The 25,627-nt window shown below is 42.2% G+C and overlaps 2 protein-coding genes across 2 annotated transcripts; both read right to left on the minus strand.

Annotated features, from left to right (window-relative positions):
• Window positions 1-5,653: 5,653 nt before the first annotated feature.
• LOC119320511 lies at window positions 5,654-8,631 on the minus strand. Its single transcript, XM_037594577.1, has 2 exons — window positions 7,552-8,631; window positions 5,654-5,942 (listed from the first exon to the last, which is right to left on the minus strand). The coding sequence occupies exons 1-2, from the start codon at window positions 8,607-8,609 to the stop codon at window positions 5,654-5,656; spliced, it is 1,347 nt and encodes a 448-aa protein (XP_037450474.1). The 5' UTR covers window positions 8,610-8,631.
• Window positions 8,632-8,759: 128 nt separating this feature from the next.
• On the minus strand, window positions 8,760-9,301 carry LOC119321717. Its single transcript, XM_037595280.1, has one exon. It carries the CDS (start codon window positions 9,254-9,256, stop codon window positions 8,840-8,842), a length of 417 nt encoding a protein of 138 aa, XP_037451177.1. The 5' UTR covers window positions 9,257-9,301; the 3' UTR covers window positions 8,760-8,839.
• Between the last annotated feature and the right edge of the window lie 16,326 nt (window positions 9,302-25,627).

Here is a 25,627-nt window from a genome sequence, read left to right on the forward strand (position 1 = left end):
TTTTTTATTGCTCTATTGACACTATCCAAATACTTAGTTTGTCATTTCTAATTAACTATGGTCCAGAGAGACTATGAGAACGCCGTTTAATTGCTCTAAGAATATTCGGAAGTAGTGCTCTCTCCAGCTCTGTACTGCTTAGATGTTGTATTTTCAGGAGTAACTTCTTTTAACCATGAATTCATATGTTAGCATGTTGTGCTTAATAAGACAGCGTTCTGAGACATACATGCCTATTACATAATTTTACTCATGTAGCTTAGTGGTTTTTTGTGTTGTTTCCACCTTTCTGGACTAAATTGAATTTTAGGTTATGTCATGGATATTTAAGGTTCCTGTTAAAAGTCTGTAATACAATGTAGTTTTATCTGTGTTCATCTACTTTTTCCATCTATTTTTTTCGAATCTATGTCAACTAGGTATTCCGTAAGGACATAGTGAAATTTGGGATCGAGAGGGGGCACACATTTACATGGACAGATAGCAAGACACATGGAGCACATACGGGCACCAAGGTAGAAATTCTTTGGTGTTTTTGGGCTCATTTCCGAGTTATTTAATAGATTTTTAATTTTTGTAATGCATAATATATGTGTGCTCTAAATGCTAGCCCGTGCAGGTAGCACGGGTTGATGACTGGTGAATATAATGTCGGTGAGACACACTCCCCAAGCTTAGGCTTTTGGCCTAAGTTGGTAATCGGTCAGTAGCCTGGAGGGTAGTAGGTGTGTGATGAGCGGGCATCCACTCATCCCACTGCTGAGGCTCCTCCTGTGCTGCCTCCGCAGCAGCCTGAGCGTTTTGATAAGCGATGATGTCCTCAGGCATAATTCTATATCCGCCCCTGGCAGCAAAATCAAACAAAGGACGTGTATGCAAGGGGATAATATCACGAGTTTTAATGCTAAAGACCACTTTATAAGGAATGTGGATGTCAGGAGAGTTATTATCAGTGAAATGGTGGTGATCCATGGCTGCTCGGTCTAGGTAAACCTTGGTCAGAGGGTAGTCATGAGGGTGTATCTTAACCTCGAAGTGAGCCGCCAAACGAGTAGCAAAAATCCCACCATGTATTTCACCCTGAGATTTATTAAAATGCAGGCGACGAGGCACAATAGCTCCCAAGCTATAAGTTTTGTCACCCTCCAGTGCCCGGTGTAAAACAGCAAAGTCTGGTCCACTGAGCATGCCTACTTTCTTTCTAGAAAGAAGACACTTAGCAACAAATAAAGCAAAATAATGTCCATCAGGAAAGTGTATGCTAGCAGCCGTGGTGGCCGACACCCCTCTCTCATCTCCCACTGTCAAAGTGCGATAAAAATCATCAAACCCAGCCGGCCTAGGCTCGGCCAAGCTCCCATCAGAAGGGTTTATGCACATATTACAAAATTCAGTAAGTGGTATCTGATGGTTTTCAGCATATAAATCAAAGCTCACTTCAGGATGATTATTCCTTGGCAGGAAAGTAAAACATTGAACCAAGATGTTTGTGAGGATTTGGTGCTGGTCACACTCATCTGTGATGAAGTTGGTGAGGGCAGCATTTGCAATATATTGCATGAACTCCTCAAGAATTCCAGCCTCTTGTAGGAACGGGGTGTGCGGCCATGCGCACGGCCGTACTTCTGCCAACCTCCGAGGGTGGAGATCACTGCCAGAATACTCCCCAATAACAACCTTGGAGTTCTTCTTAGAGCCAAGCTTCCTGGACATATTCATGTTCGCGTACAATTTTTCCTATGAACAAAAATCTGAATTTTTAGTTCACAAAATTTTCCCAACAAAACTTCACAAAATTGATAGCAACTACTCATAGGGATACATAGAGGCCATAGAAAGCATTCAAACTACTTAGAACACTAAGAATTCAACATGCAAGCTCGTCTATAGAAGCACCGAGGGTAGCTAATTATTCAAAGTATAAACCACTAAAACAAAAACTAATTGGACAAATGGTGGTGTCACATACCAAGCAACAATCCCCCGAAACAGTTTCGGAAATGGAGCTTTGAGCTAAGAGATCGAAATCTGCGGGTTTGAGCTCAAGAACACGGGAGAGAGAGCAATGGGGAATTTTTCCTGGAGGTAAGTGATGATGTGGGCTAAAGAGATAAGTGACGGGGCCCACGTGGGGACCACAACCCGCCAGGGCGCGCCTGGGGGTCCTGGCGCGCCCAGAGTGGGTTGTGCCCACCTGGTACACCTCCATCTGGTATTATTTGCACCAAAAATTCTTAAATATTCATAAAAAATCGTGTACAATTTTAGAGCATTCTGAGAACTTTTATTTTTGGGTCATTTTTATTACACGAGAAATTCAGAAAACAGAAAAGCATGGCATTATATTTTATTTAACTAATAAAAACAGAGAACAAAAAGTAGGGATAGAAGGCAGTGCTTACTAAATTCCTCAACTTCATACCGTTCAAAAATGATTCATTAATAAGGTTGACCATGTCTTATTAACGACCACTTTCAATTAGCATGAAATCGAAGAACTTTCTTAAATCAATAAGTTACCTCAATGGGGATATGCATTTCCCCAACAATAAGCATTTCATATTTCTTTTTGACAGTAGGTAGAGGTATTTGAAAACTTCCAATAGTAATTGTCGGAGATTTTTCAATTACATTAATACCGTTCACATGGAATTGTTTCTTCGGAAAGTGCACCGTATGCTCATTACCACTAATATGAAAAGTGATATTGCTTTTATTGCAATCAATAACAGCCCCTACAATATTCAAGAAGGGTCTACCAAGGATAATCGACATGTTGTCGTCCTTGGGCATCTCAAGTATAATAAAGTCAGTCAAAATAGTAACATTAGCAACAACAACGGGCACATCCTCACAGATACCGATAAGTATGGCAGTTGATTTGTCAGCCATTTGCAAAGATATTTCAGTAGGTGTGAGTTTATTCAAGTCAAGTATTTTATATAAATAGAAAGGCATAACACTAACACCAGCTCCTAAATCACACAAAGCAGTTTTCATATAATTCCTTTTGATAGAGCATGGTATAGTTGGTATACCGGATCTCCAAATTTTTTGGGTACTCCATCTTTAAAAGTATAGTTAGCAAGCATATTGGAGATTTCAGCTTCCGGTATTTTTCTCTTATTTGTGATGATATCTTTCATATACTTTGCATAAGGAGGCATTTTAAGGATATCAGTGAAGCGAGTACGCAAAAAAACTAGCCTCGGCATTTCAACAAAGCATTCAAATTTTTCATCATCATTCTTTTTAGTTGACTTGGGTGGAAAAGGCATAGGTTTTTGAACCCATGGTTCTCTTCCTTTACCATGATTTCTAGCAACAAAGTCTCTTTTATCATATATTTTATTCTTAGGTTGTGGGTTATCAAGATCAATAGGTGGTTCTATCTCAACATCATTATCTGGTTCTTTATCATTATTTGGTTGAGTGTCTTCATGAACCTCATCATTGTTTTTTTCATTATCACTAGGTGGATGTTCATTACCAGATTGAGTTTCAGCATTAGAGATAGAAGTTTCATTTTTGTTATCAGGAGGTTTGTCTATTTCAGGCTCACTAGAAGCACCCAAAGTCCTATCATTTTTCTTTTTAGAAAGACTAGGTGTAGTAGTGTTATTTCTTTGTGAATCTTGTTCAATTCTTTTTGGGCGTCCCTCAGGATAAAGTGGTTCCTGAGTCATTTTACCTCCTCTAGTTGCAACTCTAACAGCAAAGTCATGTATATTATGATTCATTTCATCAAGTAATTCTTTTTGTGATTTAGCAACTTGTTCTAACTGGGTTTGAACCATAGAAGCATGTTTTCCAACACCTCTAACATCATTTTAGATTCTAAATAACAAGTCACTCAAGCGAGCAATCATATCAGAAATATATTTCAATTGTTTCATAATATTTGCATTGAACTGGTCTTGTTTTCTAATGTAGTTTTCAAACTCATAAAGGCATTGGCTAGGATGCATATTGTGAGGATTATCATTTTCATTGAACTTCATAAGAGAATTTACCTCTACCACCTTAGGCAGTGGTGGTGTATCAAGCCCATGTATTTCTTCAATAGGAGGTAATTTTTTAACATCCTCAGCTTTAATACCTTTTTCCTTCATAGATTTCTTTGCATCTTGCATATCTTCAGGACTGAGATATAATATTCCCCTCTTCTTTGGAGTGGGTTTAGGCGGTGGTTCAGGAATAGTCCAATCGTCATAATTTTTCAATATGTTATTCAATAATTCATCAGCTTGAGAAATAGTTCGTTCCCTGAAAACACAACCAGCACAACTATCTAGGAAGTCCCTAGAAGAATCGGTTAGTCCATTATAGAACATATCAAGTATTTCATTTTTCTTAAAAGGATGATCAGGCAAAGCATTAAGTAACTGGCAAAGCCTCCGCCCAAGCTTGTGGGAGACCCTCTTCTTAAGTTTGAACAAAGTTAAATATTTCCCGTAAGGCAGCTTGTTTTTTATGAGCAGGATTGTTTTTCCAGAGAAGTAGTAAATCATATCCCAGGGACTACGCACACAACCAGGAGCAAGAGTATTGTACCAAGCTTTAGCATCACCCTTTAATGAGAAAGAAAATAATTTGATAGTAAACTAGTATCACTTTTTCTCATCATGAGTAAAAAGGGTGGCTATATCATTCAACTTAGCAAGATGTGCCATAACAGTTTTAGTTTCATAACCATGGAAACGATCAGATTCAACCAAAGTAATTAACCCTGGGTCGACAGAGAATTCATAATCTTTATCATCAATGAAGATAGGCGAAGTAGCAAACTTAGGATCACATTTCATTCTAGCATTCAGAGATTTTCCTTTATACTTGTGTAATAATTTCTCTAGATCATCTCTATCCTTAGAAGCAAGAATATCTCTAGTTTCCTCTTCACTCATAACATAGCCTTCCGGTACCTTAGTCAATTCATAACTAGAAGGGCTAGCTCTAGCAAGTGTTTCAGGAGTTTCAGTTTCAAGTTCATCATCAGATTTAACAACATCATGTTGTATTACTCTAGCAATTTGTTCATCAAGAAATTCACCAAGTGGCACATCATCATTATCGAGCATGGTACTAGCATCAACATAAGCATCATTCATACTAGAAGTAGCATCATCAATAACTTGCGACATATCAGAATTAATAGCATGTGGTGGTGGTTTTGCAAGTTACTCATAACAGAAGGTGAAGCTAAAGCAGAACCGGAGAAGACGCATATTGCGGCCACAAATCCTACACATATATAGAGTTCAATGAAGACCAAGTGGTTGTGATAGTTTGAGAAGTGACATATTTAAGGTGGTAAACACCCTATTTGCGGAGCGAGTTGGGACTAAATTTAGGTGCAAGGAGCGAAGGCGACGAGGTGGGACTAAACTTAGCAGTAGTGAGCTTTGTCAAAAGGGGCTACTGTTAAGATCAATAGTAGTAGCACAGTTTAGAATAAGGCGCTACAGCTATAACTAGCTTGGCGGCGAGGTCGTGGCAATTATAGCAGTAGCGCGGTTTACTTCAGACGCGCTACTGCTATGTTGATTTAAGCAGCGCGTTTTATTGACACGCGCTACTGCTAAATAGCAGTAGCGCCTTACTTCAAAACGTGTTGCTGGTAAGATTCTATGTATAAGGTTTTCTCTAGTAGTGTTTAGGTGGCTTTCGTCCGTGGGGGCTGGGTGCCAATGAGCAGCTCGTCCTTGCTACCCCACCATACTTTCAGCAAGCTGATGCGGTAGGGGGTCTCGCCGACTGGATCCCGTAGCCTTGATCCATTCCTTCGGTTGGGGAACAAGTCCTCATCAGCACTGATATAAAAGGCAGGGGAATTTGGTGCATGCTCGTCAGCAGCGACGAAGGGAACCGGAAGGAGGCCGGCGGTAGAGGGAATCCTTGTCTTCTCATGCGCGACAGCAATGTCAACGACGCGTGAGTCAGAGCTGCATATAAGACGTTTTTTTCAGTTACGGTGAGGCTACGGTGGACTGTGGGTGGATTCCTATAAACTACAGGGTCTTTTCGGCGAAATTACTGACGGTGGACGGGCATACGCACTAATTATTGTATTATTAGGTATAGATATAGATATGTTCTAACAAAAGGGTCCGTGTGTTGCAACGGGAGAAAAAATTCATAATCTCCAAAAGCCATGAAAACATTTTGCTGCATCACTGATAACATTTTTGCGAACATTTTGTTCAATTTCATTAAAAATATGTAATACACGATTTTTTTTAAATCATTAACATTTTTTGACGTCCCAAGTATTGTTTCGAATATTATGATTTTTTAATATGTAATTGTCCTAAAAAAACTTACGAACTCTTTTTTGAATCCACAAAACAATTATGATATATTGAACATTGTATTTAAAAATTCATTTTTAACATTTTTTGAACTATTTTGTAGTGTCAAATTATTTAAAGTAGAAAAAATAAAAACGGATAAGAAAAAGGAAAAATAAAAAAAATGAAATTTAAAAACTGAATCCCTGCACATGGGCCAGCCCAAACAGGTGCGAGGCATCTTCTCCCAGCATGCAGAGCATAGTATAGGAGTTCCCTACTCTGTGCAACGGCCGAGGTGGAGAATTCCCATGTGTGAAATATTTTTTCACTTATAGGTTGCTTCTGTGGGTAATATTTTGCAACTTTGGGAATAAATTATGTGATGTACCGCCATAAGCATAAATAACTTTATTATTTCTAGCACAACGACCCATGCGTTGCAACAGAAGAAACAATTTCATAATATTCAATGACAATGACCACATTTTGCTGCATCGCAGAGATACACCATCACTCTCATTTTTGTGAAATCGTGAATAATATTTCAAAACTATAAACATTTATTAAAACTCATGAATGTATATGAAATCATGAAATTTTATCAAATTCGTGAACATTGTACAGATTTTTGATTTTTTTTAAATCATGAACATTTTTTTAATTCACGAACATATATACTATCTGCAAACATTTTTTAAGAATTGTAAACATTTTCAAAATATTTTCCTGGAATAGGCGAACATGTCTAGAATTGACAAACATTTTTTTCGAAATTGGAGGAACAATTTTTGAAATCAACGAACATTTTTTTGATTTAACGAACATTTTCTGAAATGCAGGATCATTTTTTCAATCAGCGAATATTTTATGAATCTATAAATTATTCTGTAAGTCACGAACATTTTTTGAGTTTTTAGGATATTTTTTAATTCATGCATATTTTTCGAATTGGCCAAATTTTGTTTAGTTTCATTAATATTTTTTAATACACGTACTTTTATTTGAAAAATCAACATTTTCTGAATCAGCAAATATTTATGAATTATTAAATATTTTAATTCAAAATTCTTGTTTTTGAAACTTTTTCGAAGTTCCAAATTATTTAAAGTACAAAAAGTGAAGAGAAAAAGGAAAACGAAAAAACTGAAAATGAAATTTTAAAAACAGGCCTCCCGAACATGGACAGGCCCAAACAGGTGTGCTGTGTCTTCTCTCAGGACACAAAGCGCAGTACAAAAGGTTTCTACTGCATGGGCAGTACCGGGCGGGGATACCGCGTGAAGTCTCGAAATTGAAGTCGTAACTGTTGATTCCGGTGTAGAGGCCGTCCCTCTTGATGCTGCTCCTCACCCTCCCATCCGTGGTGACGTCCACCTGGCTGTAGTTGAAGGGGACGGTGACGGCGCTCCTGGCGGCGACGGCCTTGACGGTGACCTTGGTCCTGGGCGGCACTGCGGCCTCATAGACGACCTCATGTCTCACCTTCTTCTCCATGGTTTCGCCCCAGTTGTAGGCCCCGTAGAACTCGGCTGAGATGCTGACCCGAGCGCCGAGGCCGAGCTTTGGGAACCCTGCTCTAATGGTGGACTTATACCCGAGCTTGAGCTCGAGAGTGGTGTCCCAGGTGCTCATCTCCTCCTCCTCGTACGCCAGCCGCAGCCTCTTGGTGTTCTCTGTGGAGGTGTCGTTGACGGCCGCCGTGGTGGCCATGGTGAGCATGGTGGTGTCGTACACCCTGGCCTCACTCAGCCTGTAGCTGATGCTGTGGATCTCCCGGTGGAGGATGGGCTCCTCCACTGCGATGAGTGCCTCGGCCATGATGGTCGGGTCGACCGCGTTGAGGCAGTTGTTCAAGTTTCCCATCGAGAACCTCTTGCAGAAGCGATTGCTCCGGCCGTTGAGGATAGAGAACCTGTCCTTCACCTGGTATATCCAGAACCACGCGCTGTTGTTGGCGGCGGCGTTGCCAAAGGACATGTTGGTCTCGATCCAGTTGCCGTTCTCGAGGTTCCAGTATGCGGAGGTGTTGCTATCGCCGGGGTTGACGAGGACGGTGCCGTTGTTCATGTGGGAGAGATGGAACGTAGCGGTTACGTCGCCGATGTCGGACACCGCGAACTGGAGGAGGTTCCGATTGTTTATCCGTCGGGGGGCCAGGAACATGCCGTTGTTGCCCTTGAACATGACAAAGCTGGGGAGCAGCCTGGCGCTGTTCTCCAGGTTGAGGACGGTGAACGCGTCCCCCGCGCTGTCGTGGTGGTCAAGCTCGTCGTCCACCACGAGCATGCATGGAGAGGCGTCGTCCTTGGCGAAGGTCATGCGCCGCCGCGTCACGTCGTCGTCGCCGGCGACGACGAACCTGCACGTGATACATGCCTGTTTAATTTTCACCGCACGAATCACTAGCTAGTGGTATAATACTCCTTCCGTTCCCAAATGGAAGTCTTTTCAGAAATTCCAACAGGTTACTACATACGGAGCAAAATGAGTGAATCTACACTCTAGAATATGTTTATATACATTTGTATATTGTAGTGCATTTGAAATGTTTAAAAAGGCTTATATTTAGGAATGGAGGGAGTAATATCAAGTGGTACTAACCGAACGGTCATCACGGATTCACCACTGTCATCAGTGGTGGTGACAATGATTGGTTTAATCAGAGTGCAATTGGGGTTGGTCAGGTCTTCTTCCGGCTCGTCTGCGTCGGCGGCGATACACCAGGCGTCGCCCCGCTGACGAGTCACCCAGTACTTACGGTTGTAGCGGCATCGGATGTGCACGAGGCCGCTGCCGTTATGGCCCCGCGATACCTCGACGTCGTACCTGGTGTAGGGGTTAATGGCGTCCTTGCCGTTGAGCTGCAGCTGCCTGAAGCTCTCGCCGTGCTCGTGCACATAGCGCAGGTAGGAGCCATTACTCTGCGAGCACAGAGCGATGCAGCTGGGAAGCTCTACCACCGTCATGTCGCCCGCTCTTCTTCTCTATAGGCTTGATATATTTTTTTCTTTATAGGAGGTATAGGCTTGATAACTAGCTGTGGTGCTTGTTTGCTCAAGTTCCCACTTCTCTTGGTATTTATAGATCTCTATCCTTTGGGCAAATGGCATATGTGTACGTGCAATGCGTGTTATCTGCTACTCCCTCCCGCCCCACAATATAAATAGCTCAAAAAACGCTCTTATGTTATGGGGCGGAGGGAGTAGTTGATATGAGGTAATTATATGCTAATTATGTGATTAATGCTGATATTAATATTTGATATCTTATATCTTATATCTTATCTATCTATCTATCTATCTATACCTCTATCTAGCTATCTATCTATCTATCTATATCTATCTATACCTCTATATACCTATACTAATTCTAGACTCCCTGCAAATTCTCACGTTAATCAGTAATTAGGAGCCGTTAATCTGATGGGACCGAATTATTACGGTGTAGATCGGTCCATATAATACTCCGTGGAAACTTTTCTCAATCCTGAAAAAAAAATGATCCAAGGTGCTGAATTCAGTTGTATGGGCAAATAAAAAAGAACGTTTGGCTCAGCCACGTACTACTAGTACTAATCCACCGCTTCTTTCTCTCCTAACTAAAGCAAACCGTTCTCAAAAAATATTTTAACCAATCTCCATCTCTTTAAAAAATGTATATATCTACTCATATACTCCAGCTATCTCCTTCCGTCTATAAAAAAAGACTATCTGTTCTGTCCATCTTAACCAAAAAGGGGCTATCTCCTTGCGTAAATGAAAGGGAAAATATTGTTTGGGCAGATAAAAAAGAACGACCATGGGACTCCTGTCCTTCTTTCTCCAGCACGGGACTCCTCTGCTTGTGATTCGTGTACAAATTCGCTTCTGCCTCCATGGATGGCTAGTCCTCAGTCTATCCTTGCAATCAAGGCTGGCGCGTTCTTTCTCCTTTCTTCACAAAGTTTATGGAGCATCTAAATTAATTTGAATCATCTCATTAACATAATTGGGGAATATTGGCAGGTTCCTTCTCGCCCGGCTGTACAAAGTCTGGTATCAATTTGTTTGGCTAGAAGCATACGAACTACTGGAAGTTAGAATTGGAAAGATCCCTTTATGCATTTGCATATTTTACCAAACAGGAGGTTATGGATGATGAGCACTTAGGACCGGTGACAATCTGTTATAGTATTTGAGAACGATGATCCATGGATTATTTTGTTCGTAAATCTGTTCCACGTACGAACGCAATATTAATTGTTTTGAATTGCTGGAAGCTTTATGAATGTATACGTTTAATATTTTGAGAAGTGAACATACTGTATTTATTTAGAAAATATATATTTTTAGTTTTCTCTCTAAATGCATGCATACGAGCTCTTTTACAGTACCCCTAAATGAATATGAGCCCTTCATTTCTTTTGATCCAACGATTGATGTCTATTGGTACTCCAAGCGTGTGTATGAGAGAGTACCAACAAAAAGAGCGAGGGAGTACCTCGTGCTTGGGGGTAAAAAGGAAAACTGACTCTTATTCTTATTCTCATGGCTCATGGCTGATACAGTACATAATTGCTACTCGCTAGAACCCTAATTCTTCTCCTTGAAAAAAGAACCCTAATCTTCCAGTAGGATGGGCGCCGGCGGCCACTGTGGTCTGCCCGCGCACAAGAGACAGACGGCCATTGGGCCAAGGGAATGGTCGTCGACCAGGGCTGGGCGGAGCCGTCGTCGTCACCGCGGGCGCCTTTGCAAGATCCATCTTCCTCGTGCAATTGGAAACTCGCCCGCACGCTGAAGCAGGATGACTAGGGTGAGGCGGGATCATCAATATGGATGGAGATCTATCACGTCGGCACTGCAGGTGTACAAATGTGCAGCTAATCAGATCGACTTGGTTCAGTACGGGGAGCGGCTGCTTTGATTAGAATCTGTCGGGTTGATGAACGAACGTCTTGCGAGCCTGATATCTCTGTGTTTTAGTTTCATTTGTAGATGTTAGAGATTTTGTGTGGTTTTTGAGAACCTGTAGCCAAGTTCTGTTTGATCGGTAACTTTCAGCGCAAAGATGCATCGATTAGAAATCAGGAAAGGAATTAATTAAGAGAAGAAAAGACTAAACTACCCTTCTAAGTGGAGGGCCAGACTTAAGTGGTACTCCATCCCTGCTTGAGGGAGTACCTGGGTACCGTAAAAAAGCTCATGCATATTCTAGGATTTTTTCCAGGTGGCCCATGGTTTCTGATGCATTTTTCTTGAACCTGGACACTGAGGGTGCTTTTGATTATCCTGGTATTCGTTTGAGTGCTGCAACAGTGGCATAATAGCCATGGATTGGTTAGTAATCATCATTGGTTATTTCAGTATTTCTGATTTGGACAATGTATGTTTGACTTCACTTAGCTCATGTCATCCATATCTTTTTGAAGCATGTACGTGTGCCGTTTTGTTATCGTCCCAGTATGCAAATAAAACGCACTTCAATGCAGTTTTGTGATCACTTTTGTGCCTCAAGTCATCGGTCTATCCCTGCAATCAATGCTGGTGTGTCTCTTCTCCTATCTTCACTAAGTTGAATCTAAATTAATTAGGATAATCTCATTAACATATTTGGGCAATCTCACCAGGTTATTTCTCACCCCGCTGTACAAACTGTGGTTCCAGTTTGTTGGGATAGAACCATATGATTTACTGTGACTCTGAATTAGAAAGACCCCCATTATTCATTTTTCTTATATTACCACACATTATTTTATGAATGACGAGCAGATGAGGACCGGTTGCAATCCATGAGTATTTGAGAACGACGATACATGAATTAATCCTTAGATTTATTTTCTTCATAAATCTATTCCACATACAAATGAAATATTGATGGTTGTGAATTGATGGAAAGCTTCATGCATGAATCTGTTTAATTAATAGAGCAGCGGCCATACTGTGCTTATATAGAAAGTATATATTTTAGCTTTGTGTATAACATGCATGCATATTTTTGGAAGTTTTTCAGGTGGTCCACGGATTCCGATGCAATTTTATAGAAACTACAGACCAAGAGGGGTTTGATTAACCTGGCTTTAATTTCTAGGCAACAACAGTGGATTAGTAGCCAATGGATTGGTTAGTAATGTTATGATCACAAATTATATCAGTTTTGCTCATTTGGGCGGAGGAATTAGGTAAATTGAGTCAAACATACATGCTACACCGGAGAAATTATATTTGCATTGTTCCTTATCAGAAGGCTTTTGGTGCATAAATGTTGTTTGCGCATTAATGAGATATAAGCTACTTAGTTTCCTCTTTGAAGGAATGACTTATATTTTATTAGTTGCTTTGATATTATCTACGTCATCCCATCTCCTTAATATCATGTAAGAAAAATGCAGAAGGTCATTTGCTAAGTGTACTTTCTTCCTTATCCACATATCGTTGGAAAATAGACCATTATGTGGCTGTTTTTCGAACTAGACTTCTATGTTTGGTTGTTGCTAAATTTCAAAAAGGCTATTATGCAAAAAACTGATCAAATATTATAATCCTAAATCTGCGTCGTAATTCTGATCCCCCATCCAAGTCTGATCTCCATTGGTGACTAGGATATTAATTAAGCCCGCAGCCCCAAATATCTCCAATGAACTGATGTTATTTCTATATGGGATTCTTTAGTTCTGAATATTGGAATTGTTTGTACGTTCTATCTACTTCAAAGTATTATGGAAGGTGAGAAATTGCACAACATTTTAAATTGGATATTAACCTCCTATATAGCATTGTGTTCCTATGTTGTATGTGCTTAAAAGTTGGAGAAGATGTCACTGTTTCCATATAAAAGATTTGCGCATCTTTACACCAATATATGCAGTGTTGATAATCAGAATCTTCCTGAACCAAGTGTATTTTCCCTATGGATAAGCATCGGGCATTTTTTTCATGCTTTAGAAATTATCCTACGGCTTTTAGAAGGGTTTTTTCATATTTTTAATATTCTTATATTTATTCATAAAAATTTGTTGATCAATACAATTCACTACCATGTATTTTTAGTGATAGTCCGTGCAGTTACATGGGTATTGTTGTACAAATGCCAGCATGGGCGGTCTAAGCTTAAGCAATGTTGTGTCGAGGACCACTGCCGAAATTTACTTCACTTAATAATTAAATCGTTACCTGCATCAGGTTAGAGAAGCTTCCTTTCTAAAATTTGCTCTACTAGCTTCTTGAGTTTTTGAAGTTGAGAAAGTTGGATGATGCAATTCATATTCCTGAATAATAAATTGGCATACACGAACATGTTTGATGTATTGATTTGTTTTGTTTTTCTCACTTGAGTCCTGAACTGTTCTATTTGTGCATAAGTTTTTTGAAAAGAGGACCTTTATTTGTGCATAAATAAAGACAAGGACTCTCTATATCTTAATACATCTAACCATTGGTCTCAACATTGAATTTATACACCATCGTCGAGATCACAATCAGGACAGTATGGTTACCAATTACATCCTTCATTACAAAATAAGAAAACTTCCCCTATAAAGTAACTCTAATTTTATCACCCCTGGATTCTTTAACCCAAAAGAGTATCGAGATATTCCAGCTGGCATTCTCAGTATGCTAGCCGGTGCGAATGCACGGGTTGACGACTAGTATTTACTAATTGGAGGCACCATGCGAGGCTCCACGTTAATTCGAGAGATCAAACGAGATCTATTTTGTCCATAATACAGTCCGATGAAGTTATGGTACAAACAAAACGTGTCCACGGGAAGTTTCCGAAATAAACACGCTACCCTCTACCAGAAAAACAAAAGAAAGACCACCATTACCGACGCACGTGAAAGTCCCCAATGTCCAAGTTGAAATTGGAAAAAATCAAAAATCCATTTACCTTATCCCTTCATAATAAATAAAAAATATGCGCAAATGAAAAGTCCCCAAATCTCATGCTAGGAATGGAATCCACATCATAGTCCCACAAAAACAAAAGCCACGTGCATGTTCCCTTTAAAAAAAAGAACACGTACAATTTATTTTTAATTTTGAGGAAACACGTACAAATAAATGCCCCTGAAGCCTTATATTTATAAAAGAAAGAGACTCTGCCTAAATGAATTTTTTTATAACCGTTAGAAAAGAATACATGCACAAGATTAAAAAAAGAAAAAAATGAGCATACAAAAATCTCCCCCTGATAGCTTCCAAATATTACCACTTCCATGGTAATTAACTTAATGTGTGAAATCATCTATGTTAACATAATTTGTAAAAAAAATATAATTTTTCACGGACCAGAAAGTCATTTTTTTATTGCTCTATTGACACTATCCAAATACTTAGTTTGTCATTTCTAATTAACTATGGTCCAGAGAGACTATGAGAACGCCGTTTAATTGCTCTAAGAATATTCGGAAGTAGTGCTCTCTCCAGCTCTGTACTGCTTAGATGTTGTATTTTCAGGAGTAACTTCTTTTAACCATGAATTCATATGTTAGCATGTTGTGCTTAATAAGACAGCGTTCTGAGACATACATGCCTATTACATAATTTTACTCATGTAGCTTAGTGGTTTTTTGTGTTGTTTCCACCTTTCTGGACTAAATTGAATTTTAGGTTATGTCATGGATATTTAAGGTTCCTGTTAAAAGTCTGTAATACAATGTAGTTTTATCTGTGTTCATCTACTTTTTCCATCTATTTTTTTCGAATCTATGTCAACTAGGTATTCCGTAAGGACATAGTGAAATTTGGGATCGAGAGGGGGCACACATTTACATGGACAGATAGCAAGACACATGGAGCACATACGGGCACCAAGGTAGAAATTCTTTGGTGTTTTTGGGCTCATTTCCGAGTTATTTAATAGATTTTTAATTTTTGTAATGCATAATATATGTGTGCTCTAAATGCTAGCCCGTGCAGGTAGCACGGGTTGATGACTGGTGAATATAATGTCGGTGAGACACACTCCCCAAGCTTAGGCTTTTGGCCTAAGTTGGTAATCGGTCAGTAGCCTGGAGGGTAGTAGGTGTGTGATGAGCGGGCATCCACTCATCCCACTGCTGAGGCTCCTCCTGTGCTGCCTCCACAGCAGCCTGAGCGTTTTGATAAGCGATGATGTCCTCAGGCATAATTCTATATCCGCCCCTGGCAGCAAAATCAAACAAAGGACGTGTATGCAAGGGGATAATATCACGAGTTTTAATGCTAAAGACCACTTTATAAGGAATGTGGATGTCAGGAGAGTTATTATCAGTGAAATGGTGGTGATCCATGGCTGCTCGGTCTAGGTAAACCTTGGTCAGAGGGTAGTCATGAGGGCGTATCTTAACCTCGAAGTGAGCCGCCAAACGAGTAGCAAAAATCCCACCATGTATTTCACCCTGAGATTTATTAAAATGCAGGCGACGAGCCACAATAGCTCCCAAGCTATAAGTTTTGTCACCCTCCAGTGCCCGGTGTAAAACAACAAAGTCTGGTCCACTGAGCATGCCTACTTTCTTTCTAGAAAGAAGACACTTAGCAACAAATAAAGCAAAATAATGTCCATCAGGAAAGTGTATGCTAGCAGCCGTGGTGGCCGACACCCCTCTCTCATCTCCCACTGTCAAAGTGCGATAAAAATCATCAAACCCAGCCGGCCTAGGCTCGGCCAAGCTCCCATCAGAAGGGATTATGCACATGTTACAAAATTCAGTAAGTGGTATCTGATGGTTTTCAGCATATAAATCAAAGCTCACTTCAGGATGATTATTCCTTGGCAGGAAAGTAAAACTTTGAACAAAGATGTTTGTGAGGATTTGGTGCTGGTCACACTCATCTGTGATGAAGTTGGTGAGGGCAGCATTTGCAATATATTGCATGAACTCCTCAAGAATTCCAGCCTCTTGTAGGAACGGGGTGTGCGGCCATGCGCATGGCCGTACTTCTGCCAACCTCCGAGGGTGGAGATCACTGCCAGAATACTCCCCAATAACAACCTTGGAGTTCTTCTTAGAGCCAAGCTTCCCGAACATATTCATGTTCGCGTACAATTTTTCCTATGAACAAAAATCTGAATTTTTAGTTCACAAAATTTTCCCAACAAAACTTCACAAAATTGATAGCAACTACTCATAGGGATACATAGAGGCCATAGAAAGCATTCAAACTACTTAGAACACTAAGAATTCAACATGCAAGCTCGTCTATAGAAGCACCGAGAGTAGCTAATTATTCAAAGTATAAACCACTAAAACAAAAACTAATTGGACAAATGGTGGTGTCACATACCAAGCAACAATCCCCCGAAACAGTTTCGGAAATGGAGCTTTGAGCTAAGAGATCGAAATCTGTGGGTTTGAGCTCAAGAACACGGGAGAGAGAGCAATGGGGAATTTTTCCTGGAGGTAAGTGATGATGTGGGCTAAAGAGATAAGTGAGGGGGCCCACGTGGGGACCACAACCCGCCAGGGCGCGCCCAGAGTGGGTTGTGCCCACCTGGTACACCTCCATCTGGTATTATTTGCACCAAAAATTCTTAAATATTCATAAAAAATCGTGTACAATTTTAGAGCATTCTGAGAACTTTTATTTTTGGGTCATTTTTATTACACGAGAAATTCAGAAAACAGAAAAGCATGGCATTATATTTTATTTAACTAATAAAAACAGAGAACAAAAAGTAGGGATAGAAGGCAGTGCTTACTAAATTCATCAACTTCATACCGTTCAAAAATGATTCATTAATAAGGTTGATCATGTCTTATTAACAACCACTTTCGATTAGCATGAAATCGAAGAACTTTCTTAAATCAATAAGTTACCTCAATGGGGATATGCATTTCCCCAACAATAAGCATTTCATATTTCTTTTTGACAGAAGGTAGAGGTATTTGAAAACTTCCAATAGTAATTGTCGGAGATTTTTCAATTACATTAATACCGTTCACATGGAATTGTTTCTTCGGAAAGTGCACCGTATGCTCATTACCACTAATATGAAAAGTGATATTGCTTTTATTGCAATCAATAACAGCCCCTACAATATTCAAGAAGGGTCTACCAAGGATAATCGACATGTTGTCGTCCTTGGGCATCTCAAGTATAATAAAGTCAGTCAAAATAGTAACATTAGCAACAACAACGGGCACATCCTCACAGATACCGATAAGTATGGCAGTTGATTTGTCAGCCATTTGCAAAGATATTTCAGTAGGTGTGAGTTTATTCAAGTCAAGTATTTTATATAAATAGAAAGGCATAACACTAACACCAGCTCCTAAATCACACAAAGCAGTTTTCACATAATTCCTTTTGATAGAGCATGGTATAGTTGGTATACCGGATCTCCAAATTTTTTGGGTACTCCATCTTTAAAAGTATAGTTAGCAAGCATATTGGAGATTTCAGCTTCCGGTATTTTTCTCTTATTTGTGATGATATCTTTCATATACTTTGCATAAGGAGGCATTTTAAGGATATCAGTGAAGCGAGTACGCAAAAAAACTAGCCTCGGCATTTCAGCAAAGCATTCAAATTTTTCATCATCATTCTTTTTAGTTGACTTGGGTGGAAAAGGCATAGGTTTTTGAACCCATGGTTCTCTTCCTTTACCATGATTTCTAACAACAAAGTCTCTTTTATCATATATTTTATTCTTAGGTTGTGGGTTATCAAGATCAACAGGTGGTTCTATCTCAACATCATTATCTGGTTCTTTATCATTATTTGGTTGAGTGTCTTCATGAACCTCATCATTGTTTTTTTCATTATCACTAGGTGGATGTTCATTACCAGATTGAGTTTCAGCATTAGAGATAGAAGTTTCATTTTTGTTATCAGGAGGTTTGTCTATTTCAGGCTCACTAGAAGCACCCAAAGTCCTATCATTTTTCTTTTTAGAAAGACAAGGTGTAGTAGTGTTATTTCTTTCTGAATCTTGTTCAATTCTTTTTGGGTGTCCCTCAGGATAAAGTGGTTCCTGAGTCATTTTACCTCCTCTAGTTGCAACTCTAACAGCAAAGTCATGTATATTATGATTCATTTCATCAAGTAATTCTTTTTGTGATTTAGCAACTTGTTCTAACTGGGTTTGAACCATAGAAGCATGTTTTCCAACACCTCTAACATCATTTTAGATTCTAAATAACAAGTCACTCAAGCGAGCAATCATATCAAAAATATATTTCAATTGTTTCATAATATTTGCATTGAACTGGTCTTGTTTTCTAATGTAGTTTTCAAACTCATAAAGGCATTGGCTAGGATGCATATTGTGAGGATTATCATTTTCATTGAACTTCATAAGAGAATTTACCTCTACCACCTTAGGCAGTGGTGGTGTATCAAGCCCATGTATTTCTTCAATAGGAGGTAATTTTTTAACATCCTCAGCTTTAATACCTTTTTCCTTCATAGATTTCTTTGCATCTTGCATATCTTCAGGACTGAGATATAATATTCCCCTCTTCTTTGGAGTGGGTTTAGGCGGTGGTTCAGGAATAGTCCAATTGTCATAATTTTTCAATATGTTATTCAATAATTCATCAGCTTGAGAAATAGTTCGTTCCCTGAAAACACAACCAGCACAACTATCTAGGAAGTCCCTAGAAGAATCGGTTAGTCCATTATAGAACATATCAAGTATTTCATTTTTCTTAAAAGGATGATCAGGCAAAGCATTAAGTAACTGGCAAAGCCTCCGCCCAAGCTTGTGGGAGACCCTCTTCTTAAGTTTGAACAAAGTTAAATATTTCCTGTAAGGCAGCTTGTTTTTTATGAGCAGGATTGTTTTTCCAGAGAAGTAGTAAATCATATCCCAGGGACTACGCACACAACCAGGAGCTAGAGTATTGTACCAAGCTTTAGCATCACCCTTTAATGAGAAAGGAAATAATTTGATAGTAAACTAGTATCACTTTTTCTCATCATGAGTAAAAAGGGTGGCTATATCATTCAACTTAGCAAGATGTGCCATAACAGTTTTAGTTTCATAACCATGGAAAGGATCAGATTCAACCAAAGTAATTAACTCTGGGTCGACAGAGAATTCATAATCTTTATCATCAATGAAGATAGGCGAAGTAGCAAACTTAGGATCACATTTCATTCTAGCATTCAGAGATTTTCCTTTATACTTGTGTAATAATTTCTCTAGATCATCTCTATCCTTAGAAGCAAGAATATCTCTAGTTTCCTCTTCACTCATAACATAGCCTTCCGGTACCTTAGTCAATTCATAACTAGAAGGGCTAGCTCTAGCAAGTGTTTCAGGAGTTTCAGTTTCAAGTTCATCATCAGATTTAACAACATCATGTTGTATTACTCTAGCAATTTGTTCATCAAGAAATTCACCAAGTGGCACATCATCATTATCGAGCATGGTACTAGCATCATCATAAGCATCATTCATACTAGAAGTAGCATCATCAATAACTTGCGACATATCAGAATTAATAGCATGTGGTGGTGGTTTTGCAAGTTACTCATAACAGAAGGTGAAGCTAAAGCAGAACTGGATGGCAGTTTCGTACCTCCCCTCGTACTTGAGGGAAATATCTTAGTCTTTGGATCCTTCAGATTCTTCATAGTGATAAATTGATAATAATCCAAAGTGACTCAACAAATATAGCTATGCTCCCCGACAACGGCGCCAGAAAAAGGTCTTGATAACCCACGAGTATAGGGGATCGCAACAGTTTTCAAGGGCAGAGTATTCAACCCAAATTTATAGATTCAACACAAGGGGAGACAAAGAATACTTGAAGGTATTAGCAGCTGAGGTGTCAATTCAACCACACCTGGAAATTAATTATCTGCAGCAAAGTGATCACTAGCACAGTAATATGATAGTTTTGATAGTAGCACAATAGTAATAGTAACAGTAACAGTGATAGCAGTATTTTGTAGCATGTGTGACAGCCGCAGTAGCAGTAGTAACTTAGGAGAAACAATATAAGATAAATTTGTAGGCATTGCATCGGTGACTTGTTGGATGATATTCATCATGTGACAGTTATAACCTAGGGCGATACGACACTAGCTCAAGCTCATCGATATAATGTAGGCATGTATTATGTAAATGGTCATATGTGCTTTATTAAAAGAACTTGCATGACATCTTTTGTCCTACCCTCCCGTGGCAGCAGGGTCCACATTGGAAACTAAGAGATATTAAAGCCTCCTTTTTATAGAGAACCAGAATAAAGCACTAACACATAGTGAATGCATGAACTCCTAAAAATACGATCATCATCGAGAGTGGGCCCGTTTGTTGTCACTCCGGGGTTGTCAGATCATAACCGTAGTAGGTGACTATAACTTGCAAGATCGGATCTAAAACATGTATATAATGATGAATTTATAAATGGTTCGGATCTAAGTTCATGGCACCCGGGCCCAAAGTGACAAGCATTAAGTCATAGCAACATCAATCTAAGAACATAGTGGATACTAGGGATCAGGCGCTAACAAAACTAACTCGATTACATGATGAATCTCATCCAACTCCTCATCGACCAGCAATCCTACGACGGAATTACTCACTCCCAGTGGGGAGCATCATGGCATTGGTGATGGAGATGGGTTGGTAATGACGAAGAACGAAGATTCCCCTCACTTGAGCCCCAAACGGACTCCAGATCTGCCCTCCCGAGGAAGAGCAGGGCTTGGCGGCGGCTCCGTCTCCTGGATCGCGATAATTCTTTCTCCCTCATTTTTTCTAGAAATATGTGATTTTATAGTATCACGGGGGTCGTCTGCGGGGCCACCAGGTAGGTACAACCCACCTGGGCACGGCAGGAGAGGGGGGCGCGCCCTGGTGGGTTGTGCCCAACCAGGTGCCCCTCTCCGGCAGGTCTTGGCTCCAGAAATTCTTATTATTGATATAAAAAAATCCAAACAAAGTTGCGTTCCATTCCGAGAACTTCTATTTCTGCACAAAAACAACACCATGGTAGTTCTGCTGAAAACAGCGTTAGTCCGGGGTTAGTTTCATTCAAATGATGCAAATTAGAGTCCAAAACAAGAGGAAAAGCATAAGAAAAAGTAGATACGTTGGAGACGTATCAACTCTCCAGATTACCGAGCTCTTGTGAACTGCCGGCCACTCCCCCATCCTGCTTCTTGTGCTCAAGTTTGACCTGGAGCTTATAAGCGTTCTTGACAGAGTAGACCCCTTTTTTATCGTACTGCCATGTGATGAAGTCTTGTGTCCCATCGCTGATTCTCCATATATAGCCCTCGCGGAAGAGCTGCAGGCCATGCAACAAGCTCCTCCAAGAATAGGAGATGCCATCTCGTGGTTTCTCTTCAAGGATCTTGTCATCCGGAAAGCAACGAGCCTGCAAAGTCCGAGCACACAATGACTCTGGGAACTAGATGAGCCTCCATATCTGCCTCGAGAGAATTGCCATGTTGAAACCATGCATATCTCGAAAACCTAGCCCTCCTTGTGCCTTGGGTAGCGTCAGTTTCTTCCAACCGATCCAGTGAGTGGTGCATTCTTTGTCCTGCTGACTCCGCCAATAGTCACTGAGGGGTGAGCTCAGCTACTTGCAGAAAGTCCTAGTGAGGTAGAAGCATGAAAGGGTGAATGTAGGAATCGCTTGAGCGACGGCTGTCGGTGTCAAAACCGGCGGATCTCGGGTAGGGGGTCCCGAAATGTGCGTCTAGGCGGATGGTAACAGGAGACAAGGGACACAATGTTTTACCCAGGTTCGGGCCCTCTTGATGGAGGTAAAACCCTATGTCCTGCTTGATTGATATTGATGATGTGGGTATTACAAGAGTAGATCTACACCGAGATCAAGGAGGCTAAACCCTAGAAGCTAGCCTATGGTATGATTGTTGTTCGTCGTATGGACTAAAGCCATCCGGTATATATAGACACCGGAGAGGGCTAGGGTTACACAGAGTCGGTTACAATGGTAGGAGATCTACATATCCGTCTTGCCAAGCTTGCCTTCCACGCCAAGGAAAGTCCCATCCGGACACGGGACGAAGTCTTCAATCTTGTATCTTCATAGTCTTGGAGTCCGGCCGATGATGATAGTTCGGCTATCCGGACACCCCCTAGTCCAGGACTCCCTCAGTAGCCCCTGAACCAGGCTTCAATGACGACGAGTCCGGCGCGCATATTGTCTTCGGCATTGCAAGGCGGGTTCCTCCTCCGAATAATTTATAGAAGATTGTGAACACCGGGATAGTGTCCGGCTCTGCAAAATAAATTCCACATACCACCGTAGAGAGAATAATATTTACACAAGTTCACACCACAACCAAGCCTTTACTCGAATCGTTTTTATTATACCACCTCCGCACGTCTAGCGAAGCGATTTCCTTGGCACGTCTTGTCGAAGCAGAGATCGTGTTCCCCTTATCCCGGGATTCTCATCAATACGGACGTGGGTAACCCAACCGCGCCATTGATTGCGGCGCTTGGGAGATAAGCGAGTTTTATCATGCCGGTGGGGACGCATGGTTTCGTCTGCCCATATAAGGGGATAAAGATCTACCCTTTTACCTATGCATTCTTCCTCCTTTGCCTATCCATCTCTGCGAACTCGAGCTCCAGCGCCCAAGTTCGCACATCTCACCTCAACCTTCTCCAACTATGTCCGGAGCGGGAGGCAAGTGGATGGCCTCCTCCGTTACGGAGGGGCACATCCAGAAGCTGCGCAGCGCCGAATATCTGTCCAGCGACATTGCGCACCGGCTCCCCAACGAGGGGGAGCTCATCCCCACCCCTAGGCCCCATGAGAGGGTAGTATTTCTTTCGCATTTCCTCCGCGGACTTGGCTTCCCACTCCATCCCTTTGTCTGGGGGATCATGTTCTACTACGGCCTGGATTTCCATGATCTGGCCCTGAATTTCATCCTCAATATCTCGGCGTTTATCGTCGTGTGTGAGGCCTTCCTCTGCATTAAGCCCCACTTCGGCTTGTGGCTCAAGACCTTCAGTATCAAGCCGAAGGTTGTGAAGGGCAGCCAAGCGGAGTGCGGAGGCGCCATGGTGGGCAAGATGCCCAACATTACTTGGCTTGAGGGCACTTTCGTGGAAACCATTAAGGGGTGGCAATCGGGGTGGTTCTACATCACCGAGCCGCGTGACCCTGAATGGGCAGCGGCCCCCGAATTCAGATCTGGCATCCCCATATGGCTCACCTCATGGAAAGAGAGCGACAGGACATGGGGTGATTCGGAGGAGCTGACCGGACTCCAAGCCTGCATCCAAAAGCTAGTGAACAAGAAGCTCAAGCTTGTCAACGTAGTCCAGGTCATGCTTATCCGCCGGATTCTCCCGTGCCAACGACGGGGCTTCAATATGTGGGAGTTCGATTCGGCGCAACACCAGACTTTGAGCGGGCTCTTCGACACTACGTACGAAGATGCCTGGAGGGTGCTGTTTAACGGCGTCGAGGCCCCCGCATCCGCTACCGAAGATCACGGATTCAGCTCGCAGCGTCCGGCTAGTGAGGTAAGCGATTTTGCCCTTTACGAGATGCTTGTTTTCCATAGTTTGACTCTATGTGGGATCTAAACTCCCTCTCCTTTGGCAAGACTGGATGAAGAAGGCCGAGCAGACTATCTGTCCGGCCCCTTTGCCAGAAGACCTAGCGGATGCCCGCTTAACGGGGCTGCTGGCTCCGGCACCCCATGTGGTGCCGGAGAAGAAGGCCAAGAAGAAGGCCACGGGCACTCGAAAGAGTTCCCGTTTTCAGGTGTCATCGGATGATGACACCGAGGCGGACTCCTCCCACAGAGGCGAGGAGGAGAAGAAAGAGGCCTCTCCCCCAGCAGGGGGAGGGAAGAAAAGGAAGGCCTCCCCAACGAGGGAGGCCGAAGGGTCCAAGAAGGGAAGGACTCTTCCCCCTGACTGCTCTGCCCACGCCAGCGACGACGACGAGGATTGGCCTCCAAGGGCCAAGCCCCTGGCGACATCGTAAGTATCCGGACATCCGAATAACTTCATGATTTTTATTTTTGCCACGTGGAGTCTTTCTAATGCCGTATACAACCCTGCAGTCCACCCAAGGAGGATCTTCCCGCTTCGTCGAGCGGGTCCTTGGGTGCGTCGGATATGGATTCCCTTCCGACCGCCTCCTCCCCTCGTGATGCGGACGATGCCGAGGTGGGATCCCGGGAAGGGACCTGCCAGGAGGAGGAGGCCCCGGAGGTGCCGCAGGGCAACCTCTCGGACTTTGCACCGGACTCCGCGCCGGAACCTGTAGTGGCTCCGGAGTCCGGCGGGCGGCCCCTTCGTAAGAAGGGTAAGACCGTGACGCCGGTGGCCTCCGTCCAACCGGAGGCGTCGGATAGCTTGCTAGAGGCGCTCAACGGCGCTTCCATTGAAGAGGAACACCGCACCGTCATGGGTGCGGTGATTCAGAAGGTTCAGCTCGCCAAGAGCGGGCTGACCGAAGCCTGCAGCAACCTTCTAACAGGCTTTGAGGTAAGAATTGTGATACGTGTAAAATAGTACCGCATAGACATTAGCCCCTGATGCTCAGTTCGGTTTTGGAAAGAAAAACCAGACTGAGGATCTAAAAAGATATACGCAGGAGTCATAAAAATTATGTCAATATGGGATTGCAGGCTGTGCTGCTGACCTCTGCCGCACTGACTGCGGAGGTCAAAACTTTGAAGCAAAGCCTCGAGCGGTACGAGAATGAACTTGGCCGTGCCAAGAAGCAGCTCGAGGACAAGGAAGGTGAGTAACACCTTATTAAAATTGTACCTTACAGAAAAGGATTTGGTTGCAAGAAAAATGACAAGGATAACGTGGGTATTGCAGGGGCCACGAACGAGGTGGCGACCCTGAAGGAGGCGGTGTCCGTGGCCGAACGTAATGCGGCCGCACAGCGCACCGAGCAAGAGAAGCAGGGGGCGCGGCTGGCGGAGGTACAACAAGAGCTCCAGGCTCTCGTGGAAAAACATGAGAGTTTGGAGCGCGACTCGAAGACTCGAGAGTCCGAGCTTGCATCGGCTCTTGAGAGTGCCAAAGCCGCTAAGGCCGAAGCGTACAAGGCCCTCCAGGAAATCGAGGCGTTGAAGAAAATAGCGGCAGGTAAGGCATTTTTCATGCAGAGTAAGCATGTGAGTGTGAATTACCTGTCACTTACCCGAATTCGGAGCTCTCCAGGAGCGTTCACAGATCTGCCCCGTAGCGTATCCGATGCTGCCGCTTTCTATAGGGCCGAGGAGGGGAGCTCGACGGAGAAGGTCTTATGGTGTCAGTATGCTGAGGCCGGACATCCGGTGCCCGGCGACCAGCTGAAGCAGCTGGTCGAGCTCCACAAGGTGGCCAAACAGGCCATGAAGGGCCTCATAGTTCGGCTGTGGCCTAAGGAGGCCATGCCTGGGAGCTACTTCGGCCTG

Source organism: Triticum dicoccoides, chromosome 6B, assembly GCF_002162155.2.
Source record: "Triticum dicoccoides isolate Atlit2015 ecotype Zavitan chromosome 6B, WEW_v2.0, whole genome shotgun sequence".
Taxonomy (NCBI): Eukaryota; Viridiplantae; Streptophyta; class Magnoliopsida; order Poales; family Poaceae; genus Triticum; species Triticum dicoccoides.